This window comes from Entelurus aequoreus, linkage group LG10 (genome assembly GCF_033978785.1).
Source record: "Entelurus aequoreus isolate RoL-2023_Sb linkage group LG10, RoL_Eaeq_v1.1, whole genome shotgun sequence".
NCBI classification, from domain to species: Eukaryota; Metazoa; Chordata; class Actinopteri; order Syngnathiformes; family Syngnathidae; genus Entelurus; species Entelurus aequoreus.
In genome coordinates, this window is record NC_084740.1 from 44,138,918 (window position 1) to 44,154,490 (window position 15,573).

The window sequence follows — 15,573 nt, forward strand, 5'->3', positions numbered from 1 at the left end:
AAATAAGAGTATTTTTGAAATACAGGGGGGAAAAAAAACAACAACAAAAAAAGCTGCAGACCTTCGTCCTGCTGCTGTTCGCCCGCCGGCCTGCAGGTGGTCTCGTGCTGCATGCGCTCCAGAGGGGTCAGCGGCATGTACAGGTCACAGTGGGGACAGTTCCAGAAAGTCCGCAGGCACTGGCTGTACAGGTCTCTGGAGTCCTGCAGAGGCCAGCAACACACTTAGAGCCGCAGATCATTGTTTAACAGCCCTCAGCACATGGAAACACACTGCAGGACCGTTTGTATCGCACATGATATCACACACAAGTAAACACGCTGCAGGACTGCTTGTATCTCACATGATATCACACACACATGTAAACACACTGCAGGACCGCTTGTATCGCACATGATATCACACACAAGTAAACACTCTGCAGGACCACTTATATCGCACATGATATCACACACATGTAAACACTCTGCAGGACCACTTGTATCTCACATGATATCACACAAACATGTAAACACTCTGCAGGACCGCTTGTATCGCACATGATATCACACACAAGTAAACACTCTGCAGGACCACTTGTATCGCACATGATATCACACACAAGTAAACACTCTGCAGGACCACTTGTATCACACATGACATCAGACACAAGTAAACACTCTGCAGGACCACTTGTATCGCACATGATATCACACACAAGTAAACACTCTGCATGACCACTTGTATCGCACATGATATCACACACATGTAAACACTCTGCAGGACCACTTGTATCGCACATGATATCACACAAATGTAAACACTCTGCAGGACCACTTGTATCGCACATGATATCACACACAAGTAAACACTCTGCAGGACCACTTGTATCGCACATGATATCACACACAAGTAAACACTCTGCAGGACCACTTGTATCGCACATGATATCACACACATGTAAACACTCTGCAGGACCACTTGTATCGCACATGATATCCATCCATCCATCCATCTTCAACCGCTTATCCGGAATCGGGTCGCGGGGACAGCAGCTCCAGCAAAGACCCCCAGACTTCCCTCTCCAGAGCAACATTTGCGACTTCCTCCTGGGGAATCCCGAAGCGTTCCCAGGCCAGAGAGGAGATGTAATCCCCCCATCTGGTCCTTGGCCTGCCGCGGGGCCTCCTCCCAGTGGGACGTGCAACGAGGACCTCCCTAGGGAGACGCTCGTGAGGCATCCGCACGAGATGCCCGAACCACCTAAGCTGGCTCCTTTCCAAGCGAAGGAGCAGCGGCTCTACTCCGAGTCTCTCTCGGGTGACTGCACTTCTCACCCTATCTCTAAGGGAGATGCCAGCCACCCTTCTGAGGAAACTCATTTCGGCCGCTTGTATCCGCGATCTTATTCTTTCGGTCATTACCCACACTTCATGACCATAGGTGAGAGTAGGAATGTAGATAGCTCGGTAGACCGAGAGCTTTGCCTTCTGGCTCAGCTCCCGTTTCGTCACAACAGTGCGGCAGAGAGACTGCAATACTGCCCCAGCTGCTCCGATTCTCCGGCTGATTTCCTTCTCCATCTTTCCCTCACTCGTGAACAAGACCCCGAGATACTTAAACTCCTCCACCTGGGACAGAGTCCTGTCCCCTACCCGGACTGTACAAACCATCGGTTTCCTGCTGAGAACCATGGCCTCAGATTTGGAGATGCTGATCCTCATTCCAGCCGCTGAACACTCGGCTGCGAACCGATCCAGTGAGAGCTGAAGGTCACGAACCGAAGGTGCCATCAGGACCACATCATCTGCAAACAGCAGTGACGCAACCTTTAGCCCCCCGAGACGTATACCCTCTCCGCCATGGCCACGACTCCGCCTAGAAATCCTGTCCATGAAAATCACAAACAGGATAGGTGACAGAGCGCAGCCCTGGCGGAGACCAACCCCCACTGGAAACGGATCCGACTTACATCCAAGCACCCGGACACAACTCTCGCTTTGGTTGTACAGAGATTGGATGGCCCTCAGCAGGGTTCCCCTCACTCCGTACTCCCTCAGCACCTCCCACAAGATCTCCCGAGGGACGCGGTCATATGCCTTCTCCAAATCCACAAAACACATGTAGACTGGATAGGCATACTCCCAGGCCCTCTCCAGGATTCCCGCAAGCGTAAAGAGTTGGTCAGTTGTTCCACGACCAGGACGGAATCCACATTGCTCCTCTTGAATCTGAGGTTCGACTATCGGCCGGACCCTCCTTTCCAGTACCTTGGCGTAAACTTTCCCAGGGAGGCTGAGTAGTGTGATACCCCTGTAATTAGCACACACCCTCTGGTCCCCCTTTTTGAAAAGGGGAACCACCACCCCAGTCTGCCACTCCCTCGGCACTGTCCCAGACTTCCACGCAATGTTGAAAAGGTGTTTACTTGTGTGTGAATATCATACACAAGTAAACACTCTGCAGGACCACTTGTATCACACATGACATCAGACACAAGTAAACACTCTGCAGGACCACTTGTATCACACATGACATCAGACACAAGTAAACACTCTGCAGGACCACTTGTATCGCACATGATATCACACACAAGTAAACACTCTGCAGGACCACTTGTATCGCACATGATATCACACACAAGTAAACACTCTGCAGGACCACTTGTATCGCACATGATATCACACACATGTAAACACTCTGCAGGACCACTTGTATCGCACATGATATCACACAAATGTAAACACTGCAGGACCACTTGTATCGCACATGATATCACACACAAGTAAACACTGCAGGACCACTTGTATCGCACATGATATCACACACAAGTAAACACTCTGCATGACCACTTGTATCGCACATGATATCACACACATGTAAACACTCTGCAGGACCACTTGTATCACACATGATATCACACACAAGTGAACACTCTGCAGGACCACTTGTATCGCACATGATATCACACACAAGTTAACACTCTGCAGGACCACTTGTATCGCACATGATATCACACACAAGTAAACACTCTGCAGGACCACTTGTATCACACATGACATCAGACACAAGTAAACACTCTGCAGGACCACTTGTATCGCACATGATATCACACACAAGTAAACACTCTGCATGACCACTTGTATCGCACATGATATCACACACATGTAAACACTCTGCAGGACCACTTGTATCGCACATGATATCACACAAATGTAAACACTCTGCAGGACCACTTGTATCACACATGACATCAGACACAAGTAAACACTCTGCAGGACCACTTGTATCACACATGACATCAGACACAAGTAAACACTCTGCAGGACCACTTGTATCGCACATGATATCACACACAAGTAAACACTCTGCATGACCACTTGTATCGCACATGATATCACACACATGTAAACACTCTGCAGGACCACTTGTATCACACATGATATCACACACAAGTGAACACTCTGCAGGACCACATGTATCGCACATGATATCACACACAAGTTAACACTCTGCAGGACCACTTGTATCGCACATGATATCACACACAAGTAAACACTCTGCAGGACCACTTGTATCACACATGACATCAGACACAAGTAAACACTCTGCAGGACCACTTGTATCGCACATGATATCACACACAAGTAAACACTCTGCATGACCACTTGTATCGCACATGATATCACACACATGTAAACACTCTGCAGGACCACTTGTATCGCACAAATGTAAACACTGCAGGACCACTTGTATCGCACATGATATCACACACAAGTAAACACTGCAGGACCACTTGTATCGCACATGATATCACACACAAGTAAACACTCTGCAGGACCACTTGTATCGCACATGATATCACACACATGTAAACACTCTGCAGGACCACTTGTATCGCACATGATATCACACACATGTAAACACTCTGCAGGACCACTTGTATCACACATGATATCACACACAAGTGAACACTCTGCAGGACCACTTGTATCGCACATGATATCACACACAAGTTAACACTCTGCAGGACCACTTGTATCGCACATGATATCACACACAAGTAAACACTCTGCAGGACCACTTGTATCGCACATGATATCACACACATGTAAACACTCTGCAGGACCACTTGTATCGCACATGATATCACACATAAGTAAACACTCTGCAGGACCACTTGTATCGCACATGATATCACACACAAGTAAACACGCTGCAGGACCACTTGTATCTCACATGATATCACACACATGTAAACACTCTGCAGGACCGCTTGTATCTCACATGATATCACACACATGTAAACACTCTGCAGGACCGCTTGTATCGCACATGATATCACACACTTGTAAACACTCTGTAGGACCGCTTGTATCTCACATGATATCACACACATGTAAACACTCTGCAGGACCACTTGTATCGCACATGATATCACACACATGTACACACTCTGCAGGACCGCTTGTATCGCACATGATATCACACACAAGTAAACACTCTGCAGGACCGCTTGTATCGCACATGATATCACACACACAAGTAAACACACTACAGGACCACTTGTATCGCACATGATATCACACACATGTAAACACTCTGCAGGACCACTTGTATCTCACATGATATCACACATATGTAAACACTCTACAGGACCGCTTGTATCTCACATGATATCACACACATGTAAACACTCTGCAGGACCACTTGTATCGCACATGATATCAGACACATGTACACACTCCGCAGGACCGCTTGTATCGCACATGATATCACACACAAGTAAACACGCTGCAGGACCACTTGTATTGCACATGATATCACACACAAGTAAACACGCTGCAGGACCGCTTGTATTGCACATGATATCACACACAAGTAAACACGCTGCAGGACCACTTGTATTGCACATGATATCACACACAAGTAAACACGCTGCAGGACCACTTGTATTGCACATGATATCACACACAAGTAAACACGCTGCAGAACCACTTGTATTGCACATGATATCACACACAAGTAAACACTCTGCAGGACCGCTTGTATCTCACATGATATCACACACATGTAAACACTCTGCAGGACCACTTGTATCGCACATGATATCACACACATGTAAACACTCTGCAGGACCACTTGTATCTCACATGATATTACACACATGTAAACACTCTGCAGGACCGCTTGTATCGCACATGATATCACACACATGTAAACACTCTGCAGGACCACTTGTATCGCACATGATATCACACACAAGTAAACACTCTGCAGGACCGCTTGTATCACACATGATATCACACACACAAGTAAACACACTGCAGGACCACTTGTATCGCACATGATATCACACACATGTAAACACTCTGCAGGACCGCTTGTATCTCACATGATAACACACACATGTAAACACTCTGCAGGACCGCTTGTATCTCACATGATATCACACAAACATGTAAACACTCTGCAGGACCGCTTGTATCGCACATGATATCACACACAAGTAAACACTCTGCAGGACCACTTGTATCGCACATGATATCACACACAAGTAAACACTCTGCAGGACCACTTGTATCACACATGACATCAGACACAAGTAAACACTCTGCAGGACCACTTGTATCGCACATGATATCACACACAAGTAAACACTCTGCATGACCACTTGTATCGCACATGATATCACACACATGTAAACACTCTGCAGGACCACTTGTATCGCACATGATATCACACAAATGTAAACACTCTGCAGGACCACTTGTATCGCACATGATATCACACACAAGTAAACACTCTGCAGGACCACTTGTATCGCACATGATATCACACACAAGTAAACACTCTGCAGGACCACTTGTATCGCACATGATATCACACACATGTAAACACTCTGCAGGACCACTTGTATCGCACATGATATCCATCCATCCATCCATCTTCAACCGCTTATCCGGAATCGGGTCGCGGGGACAGCAGCTCCAGCAAAGACCCCCAGACTTCCCTCTCCAGAGCAACATTTGCGACTTCCTCCTGGGGAATCCCGAAGCGTTCCCAGGCCAGAGAGGAGATGTAATCCCCCCATCTGGTCCTTGGCCTGCCGCGGGGCCTCCTCCCAGTGGGACGTGCAACGAGGACCTCCCTAGGGAGACGCTCGTGAGGCATCCGCACGAGATGCCCGAACCACCTAAGCTGGCTCCTTTCCAAGCGAAGGAGCAGCGGCTCTACTCCGAGTCTCTCTCGGGTGACTGCACTTCTCACCCTATCTCTAAGGGAGATGCCAGCCACCCTTCTGAGGAAACTCATTTCGGCCGCTTGTATCCGCGATCTTATTCTTTCGGTCATTACCCACACTTCATGACCATAGGTGAGAGTAGGAATGTAGATAGCTCGGTAGACCGAGAGCTTTGCCTTCTGGCTCAGCTCCCGTTTCGTCACAACAGTGCGGCAGAGAGACTGCAATACTGCCCCAGCTGCTCCGATTCTCCGGCTGATTTCCTTCTCCATCTTTCCCTCACTCGTGAACAAGACCCCGAGATACTTAAACTCCTCCACCTGGGACAGAGTCCTGTCCCCTACCCGGACTGTACAAACCATCGGTTTCCTGCTGAGAACCATGGCCTCAGATTTGGAGATGCTGATCCTCATTCCAGCCGCTGAACACTCGGCTGCGAACCGATCCAGTGAGAGCTGAAGGTCACGAACCGAAGGTGCCATCAGGACCACATCATCTGCAAACAGCAGTGACGCAACCTTTAGCCCCCCGAGACGTATACCCTCTCCGCCATGGCCACGACTCCGCCTAGAAATCCTGTCCATGAAAATCACAAACAGGATAGGTGACAGAGCGCAGCCCTGGCGGAGACCAACCCCCACTGGAAACGGATCCGACTTACATCCAAGCACCCGGACACAACTCTCGCTTTGGTTGTACAGAGATTGGATGGCCCTCAGCAGGGTTCCCCTCACTCCGTACTCCCTCAGCACCTCCCACAAGATCTCCCGAGGGACGCGGTCATATGCCTTCTCCAAATCCACAAAACACATGTAGACTGGATAGGCATACTCCCAGGCCCTCTCCAGGATTCCCGCAAGCGTAAAGAGTTGGTCAGTTGTTCCACGACCAGGACGGAATCCACATTGCTCCTCTTGAATCTGAGGTTCGACTATCGGCCGGACCCTCCTTTCCAGTACCTTGGCGTAAACTTTCCCAGGGAGGCTGAGTAGTGTGATACCCCTGTAATTAGCACACACCCTCTGGTCCCCCTTTTTGAAAAGGGGAACCACCACCCCAGTCTGCCACTCCCTCGGCACTGTCCCAGACTTCCACGCAATGTTGAAAAGGTGTTTACTTGTGTGTGAATATCATACACAAGTAAACACTCTGCAGGACCACTTGTATCACACATGACATCAGACACAAGTAAACACTCTGCAGGACCACTTGTATCACACATGACATCAGACACAAGTAAACACTCTGCAGGACCACTTGTATCGCACATGATATCACACACAAGTAAACACTCTGCAGGACCACTTGTATCGCACATGATATCACACACAAGTAAACACTCTGCATGACCACTTGTATCGCACATGATATCACACACATGTAAACACTCTGCAGGACCACTTGTATCGCACATGATATCACACAAATGTAAACACTGCAGGACCACTTGTATCGCACATGATATCACACACAAGTAAACACTGCAGGACCACTTGTATCGCACATGATATCACACACAAGTAAACACTCTGCAGGACCACTTGTATCGCACATGATATCACACACATGTAAACACTCTGCAGGACCACTTGTATCGCACATGATATCACACACATGTAAACACTCTGCAGGACCACTTGTATCGCACATGATATCACACACAAGTTAACACTCTGCAGGACCACTTGTATCGCACATGATATCACACACAAGTAAACACTCTGCAGGACCACTTGTATCGCACATGATATCACACACATGTAAACACTCTGCAGGACCACTTGTATCGCACATGATATCACACATAAGTAAACACTCTGCAGGACCACTTGTATCGCACATGATATCACACACAAGTAAACACGCTGCAGGACCACTTGTATCTCACATGATATCACACACATGTAAACACTCTGCAGGACCGCTTGTATCTCACATGATATCACACACATGTAAACACTCTGCAGGACCGCTTGTATCGCACATGATATCACACACTTGTAAACACTCTGTAGGACCGCTTGTATCTCACATGATATCACACACATGTAAACACTCTGCAGGACCACTTGTATCGCACATGATATCACACACATGTACACACTCTGCAGGACCGCTTGTATCGCACATGATATCACACACAAGTAAACACTCTGCAGGACCGCTTGTATCGCACATGATATCACACACACAAGTAAACACACTACAGGACCACTTGTATCGCACATGATATCACACACATGTAAACACTCTGCAGGACCACTTGTATCTCACATGATATCACACATATGTAAACACTCTACAGGACCGCTTGTATCTCACATGATATCACACACATGTAAACACTCTGCAGGACCACTTGTATCGCACATGATATCAGACACATGTACACACTCCGCAGGACCGCTTGTATCGCACATGATATCACACACAAGTAAACACGCTGCAGGACCACTTGTATTGCACATGATATCACACACAAGTAAACACGCTGCAGGACCGCTTGTATTGCACATGATATCACACACAAGTAAACACGCTGCAGGACCACTTGTATTGCACATGATATCACACACAAGTAAACACGCTGCAGGACCACTTGTATTGCACATGATATCACACACAAGTAAACACGCTGCAGAACCACTTGTATTGCACATGATATCACACACAAGTAAACACTCTGCAGGACCGCTTGTATCTCACATGATATCACACACATGTAAACACTCTGCAGGACCACTTGTATCGCACATGATATCACACACATGTAAACACTCTGCAGGACCACTTGTATCTCACATGATATTACACACATGTAAACACTCTGCAGGACCGCTTGTATCGCACATGATATCACACACATGTAAACACTCTGCAGGACCACTTGTATCGCACATGATATCACACACAAGTAAACACTCTGCAGGACCGCTTGTATCACACATGATATCACACACACAAGTAAACACACTGCAGGACCACTTGTATCGCACATGATATCACACACATGTAAACACTCTGCAGGACCGCTTGTATCTCACATGATAACACACACATGTAAACACTCTGCAGGACCGCTTGTATCTCACATGATATCACACACATGTAAACACTCTGCAGGACCACTTGTATCGCACATGATATCACACACATGTACACACTCTGCAGGACCGCTTGTATCGCACATGATATCACACACAAGTAAACACTCTGCAGGACCGCTTGTATCGCACATGATATCACACACACAAGTAAACACACTGCAGGACCACTTGTATCACACATGATATCACACACATGTAAACACTCTGCAGGACCACTTGTATCTCACATGATATCACACATATGTAAACACTCTGCAGGACCGCTTGTATCTCACATGATATCACACACATGTAAACACTCTGCAGGACCACTTGTATCGCACATGATATCACACACATGTACACACTCTGCAGGACCGCTTGTATCGCACATGATATCACACACAAGTAAACACTCTGCAGGACCGCTTGTATCGCACATGATATCACACACACACAAGTAAACACACTGCAGGACCACTTGTATCGCACATGATATCACACACAAGTAAACACGCTGCAGGACCACTTGTATTGCACATGATATCACACACAAGTAAACACGCTGCAGGACCGCTTGTATTGCACATGATATCACACACAAGTAAACACGCTGCAGGACCACTTGTATTGCACATGATATCACACACAAGTAAACACGCTGCAGGACTGCTTGTATTGCACATATCACACACAAGTAAACACGCTGCAGGACCACTTGTATTGCACATGATATCACACACAAGTAAACACGCTGCAGAACCACTTGTATTGCACATGATATCACACACAAGTAAACACTCTGCAGGACCGCTTGTATCTCACATGATATCACACACATGTAAACACTCTGCAGGACCACTTGTATCGCACATGATATCACACACATGTAAACACTCTGCAGGACCACTTGTATCTCACATGATATCACACACATGTAAACACTCTGCAGGACTGCTTGTATTGCACATATCACACACAAGTAAACACGCTGCAGGACCACTTGTATTGCACATGATATCACACACAAGTAAACACGCTGCAGAACCACTTGTATTGCACATGATATCACACACAAGTAAACACTCTGCAGGACCGCTTGTATCTCATATGATATCACACACATGTAAACACTCTGCAGGACCACTTGTATCGCACATGATATCACACACATGTAAACACTCTGCAGGACCACTTGTATCTCACATGATATCACACACATGTAAACACTCTGCAGGACCGCTTGTATCGCACATGATATCACACACATGTAAACACTCTGCAGGACCACTTGTATCGCACATGATATCACACACAAGTAAACACTCTGCAGGACCGCTTGTATCACACACACAAGTAAACACACTGCAGGACCACTTGTATCGCACATGATATCACACACACAAGTAAACACACTGCAGGACCACTTGTATCGCACATGATATCACACACACAAGTAAACACGCTGCAGGACCGCTTGCATCATACATGATATCACACACAAGTAAACACACAGGACCACTTGTATCACACATTATATCACACACACAAGTAAACACGCTGCAGGACCACTTGTATTGCACATGATATCACACACAAGTAAACACGCTGCAGGACCACTTGTATTGCACATGATATCACACACAAGTAAACACTCTGCAGGACCACTTGTATCGCACATGACATCACACACACATGTAAACACGCTGCAGGACCACTTGTATTGCATATGATATCACACACAAGTAAACACGCTGCAGGACCACTTGTATTGCACATGAAATCACACACAAGTAAACACGCTGCAGGACCACTTGTATTGCACATGATATCACACACAAGTAAACACGCTGCAGGACCACTTGTATTGCACATGATATCACACACAAGTAAACACGCTGCAGGACCACTTGTATTGCACATGATATCACACACAAGTAAACACTCTGCAGGACCGCTTGTATCTCACATGATATCACACACATGTAAACACTCTGCAGGACCACTTGTATCTCACATGATATCACACACATGTAAACACTCTGCAGGACCGCTTGTATCGCACATGATATCACACACATGTAAACACTCTGCAGGACCACTTGTATCGCACATGATATCACACACAAGTAAACACTCTGCAGGACCGCTTGTATCGCACATGATATCACACACACAAGTAAACACACTGCAGGACCACTTGTATCGCACATGATATCACACACACAAGTAAACACACTGCAGGACCACTTGTATCGCACATGATATCACACACACAAGTAAACACACTGCAGGACCACTTGTATCGCACATGATATCACACACACAAGTAAACACGCTGCAGGGCCGCTTGCATCATACATGATATCACACACAAGTAAACACACAGGACCGCTTGTATCACACATGATATCACACACACAAGTAAACACTCTGCAGGACCACTTGTATCGCACATGATATCACACACACAAGTAAACACACTGCAGGACCACTTGTATCGCACATGATATCACACACACAAGTAAACACGCTGCAGGACCGCTTGCATCATACATGATATCACACACAAGTAAACACACAGGACCGCTTGTATCACACATTATATCACACACACACACAAGTAAACACGCTGCAGGACCACTTGTATTGCACATGATATCACACACAAGTAAACACGCTGCAGGACCACTTGTATTGCACATGATATCACACACAAGTAAACACGCTGCAGGACCACTTGTATTGCACATGATATCACACACATGTAAACACTCTGCAGGACTGCTTGTATTGCACATGATATCACACACAAGTAAACACGCTGCAGGACTACTTGTATTGCACATGATATCACACACAAGTAAACACTCTGCAGGACCACTTGTATCACACATGACATCACACACACATGTAAACACGCTGCAGGACCACTTGTATTGCACATGATATCACACACAAGTAAACACGCTGCAGGACCACTTGTATCACACATGATATCACACACAAGTAAACACGCTGCAGGACCACTTGTATTGCACATGATATCACACACAAGTAAACACGCTGCAGGACTGCTTGTATCACACACAAATAAACACACTGCAGGACTGCTTGTATCGCACATGATATCACACACATGTAAACATGCTGCAGGACTGCTTGTATCGCACATGATATCACACACACATGTAAACATGCTGCAGGACTGCTTGTATCGCACATGATATCACAAACAAGTAAACACACTGCAGGACTGCTTGTATTGCACATGATATCACACACAAGTAAACACTCTGCAGGACCACTTGTATCGCACATGATATCACACACACATGTAAACACGCTGCAGGACTGCTTGTATCACACATGATATCACACACAAGTAAACACTCTGCAGGACTGCTTGTATCACACATGATATCACACACAAGTAAACACGCTGCAGGACTGCTTGTATCGCACATGATATCACACACAAGTAAACACTCTGCAGGACCACTTGTATCGCACATGACATCACACACACATGTAAACACGCTGCAGGACCACTTGTATTGCACATGATATCACACACAAGTAAACACGCTGCAGGACCACTTGTATCACACATGATATCACACACAAGTAAACACGCTGCAGGACCACTTGTATTGCACATGATATCACACACAAGTAAACACGCTGCAGGACTGCTTGTATCACACACAAATAAACACACTGCAGGACTGCTTGTATCGCACATGATATCACACACATGTAAACATGCTGCAGGACTGCTTGTATCGCACATGATATCACACACACATGTAAACATGCTGCAGAACTGCTTGTATCGCACATGATATCACAAACAAGTAAACACACTGCAGGACTGCTTGTATTGCACATGATATCACACACAAGTAAACACTCTGCAGGACCACTTGTATCGCACATGATATCACACACACATGTAAACACGCTGCAGGACTGCTTGTATCACACATGATATCACACACAAGTAAACACTCTGCAGGACTGCTTGTATCACACATGATATCACACACAAGTAAACACGCTGCAGGACTGCTTGTATCACACACAAATAAACACTCTGCAGGACTGCTTGTATCACACATGATATCACACACAAGTAAACACGCTGCAGGACTGCTTGTATCGCACATGTTATCACACACAAGTAAACACGCTGCAGGACTGCTAGTATCGCACATGATATCACACACATGTACAAACACTGCAGGACTGCTTGTATCGCACATGATATCACACACAAGTAAACAGGCTGCAGGACTGCTTGTATCGCACATGATATCACACACATGTAAACACTCTGCAGGACTGCTTGTATCGCGCATGATATCCCATCACACATTTGACATACAATCCCATACTTGTTTGTTTGCTGCTATCGGACTAATATCCGATATCAATATAGGATGGGGACTCCAACAGTCCAAACGTGGATGACGTCATGGTGTGATGGCATACTTGGCCATGACAGATGTAATAGTTTGAAAAGGTTGAGAAACATTGAGGTGCACATGGCAGTTAACAACAGATAATATATAAATATGTGATTTACCTCAAGATTTTGTTACACAATTGTATATTTTTGTGTAAAAAAAAAAGATTTTGCAGTAAAAAAAAAAACATGGCAGGTCAGTCGCCAGAATTTTACTGTAAAGTTGAGTTACTGCATATTACTGTAAATGGAAAAAACAGGGTCTTTGAATAATGTCTGATGGCATAATTGGCCATGACACATGTTCAAAAATATCCAAGATATATTTAACAACAAATCTTGCTCGGTTGTTGCTATACTTTATGTCCACAACATTGCTGGATGAAGTGTGTCAACTTACAGTTGTTGCTGTACTTTATGTCCACAACATTGCTGGATGAAGTGTGTCAACTTACAGTTGTTACAACTTACAGTTGTTGCTGTACTTTATGTCCACAACATTGTTGGATGAAGTGTGCCAACTTACAGTTGTTACAACTTACAGTTGTTGCTGTACTTTATGTCCACAACATTGCTGGATGAAGTGTGTCAACTTACAGTTGTTACAACTTACAGTTGTTGCTGTACTTTATGTCCACAACATTGCTGGATGAAGTGTGCCAACTTACAGTTGTTACAACTTACAGTTGTTGCTGTACTTTATGTCCACAACATTGCTGGATGAAGTGTGTCAACTTAGAGTTGTTGCTGTACTTTATGTCCACAACATTGCTGGATGAAGTGTGTCAACTTACAGTTGTTGCTGTACTTTATGTCCACAACATTGCTGGATGAAGTGTGTCAACTTACAGTTGTTACAACTTACAGTTGTTGCTGTACTTTATGTCCACAACATTGCTGGATGAAGTGTCAACTTACAGTTGTTACAACTTACAGTTGTTGCTGTACTTTATGTCCACAACATTGCTGGATGAAGTGTGTCAACTTACAGTTGTTGCTGTACTTTATGTCCACAACATTGCTGGATGAAGTGTGTCAACTTACAGTTGTTACAACTTACAGTTGTTGCTGTACTTTATGTCCACAACATTGCTGGATGAAGTGTGTCAACTTACAGTTGTTACAACTTACAGTTGTTGCTGTACTTTATGTCCACAACATTGCTGGATGAAGTGTGTCAACTTACAGTTGTTGCTGTACTTTATGTCCACAACATTGCTGGATGAAGTGTCAACTTACAGTTGTTACAACTTACAGTTGTTGCTGTACTTTATGTCCACAACATTGCTGGATGAAGTGTGTCAACTTACAGTTGTTGCTGTACTTTATGTCCACAACATTGCTGGATGAAGTGTGTCAACTTACAGTTGTTACAACTTACAGTTGTTGCTGTACTTTATGTCCACAACATTGCTGGATGAAGTGTGTCAACTTACAGTTGTTGCTGTACTTTATGTCCACAACATTGCTGGATGAAGTGTGCCAACTTACAGTTGTTACAACTTACAGTTGTTGCTGTACTTTATGTCCACAACATTGCTGGATGAAGTGTGTCAACTTACAGTTGTTGCTGTACTTTATGTCCACAACATTGCTGGATGAAGTGTGTCAACTTACAGTTGTTACAACTTACAGTTGTTGCTGTACTTTATGTCCACAACATTGCTGGATGAAGTGTCAACTTACAGTTGTTACAACTTACAGTTGTTGCTGTACTTTATGTCCACAACATTGCTGGATGAAGTGTGTCAACTTACAGTTGTTGCTGTACTTTATGTCCACAACATTGCTGGATG

At 45.3% G+C, this 15,573-nt stretch overlaps 1 protein-coding gene across 2 annotated transcripts in view; it reads right to left on the bottom strand.

Annotated features, from left to right (window-relative positions):
• The window catches only part of dhx34 (DEAH (Asp-Glu-Ala-His) box polypeptide 34), a 56,133-nt gene that overhangs the window by 207 nt on the left and 40,353 nt on the right, over positions 1-15,573 (bottom strand). For both annotated transcript variants that reach the window (XM_062060931.1, XM_062060930.1), the window contains exon 16: positions 62-203. In XM_062060931.1, the coding sequence (XP_061916915.1) occupies positions 62-203 (142 nt within the window). The remainder of the gene's footprint in view (positions 1-61; positions 204-15,573) is intronic.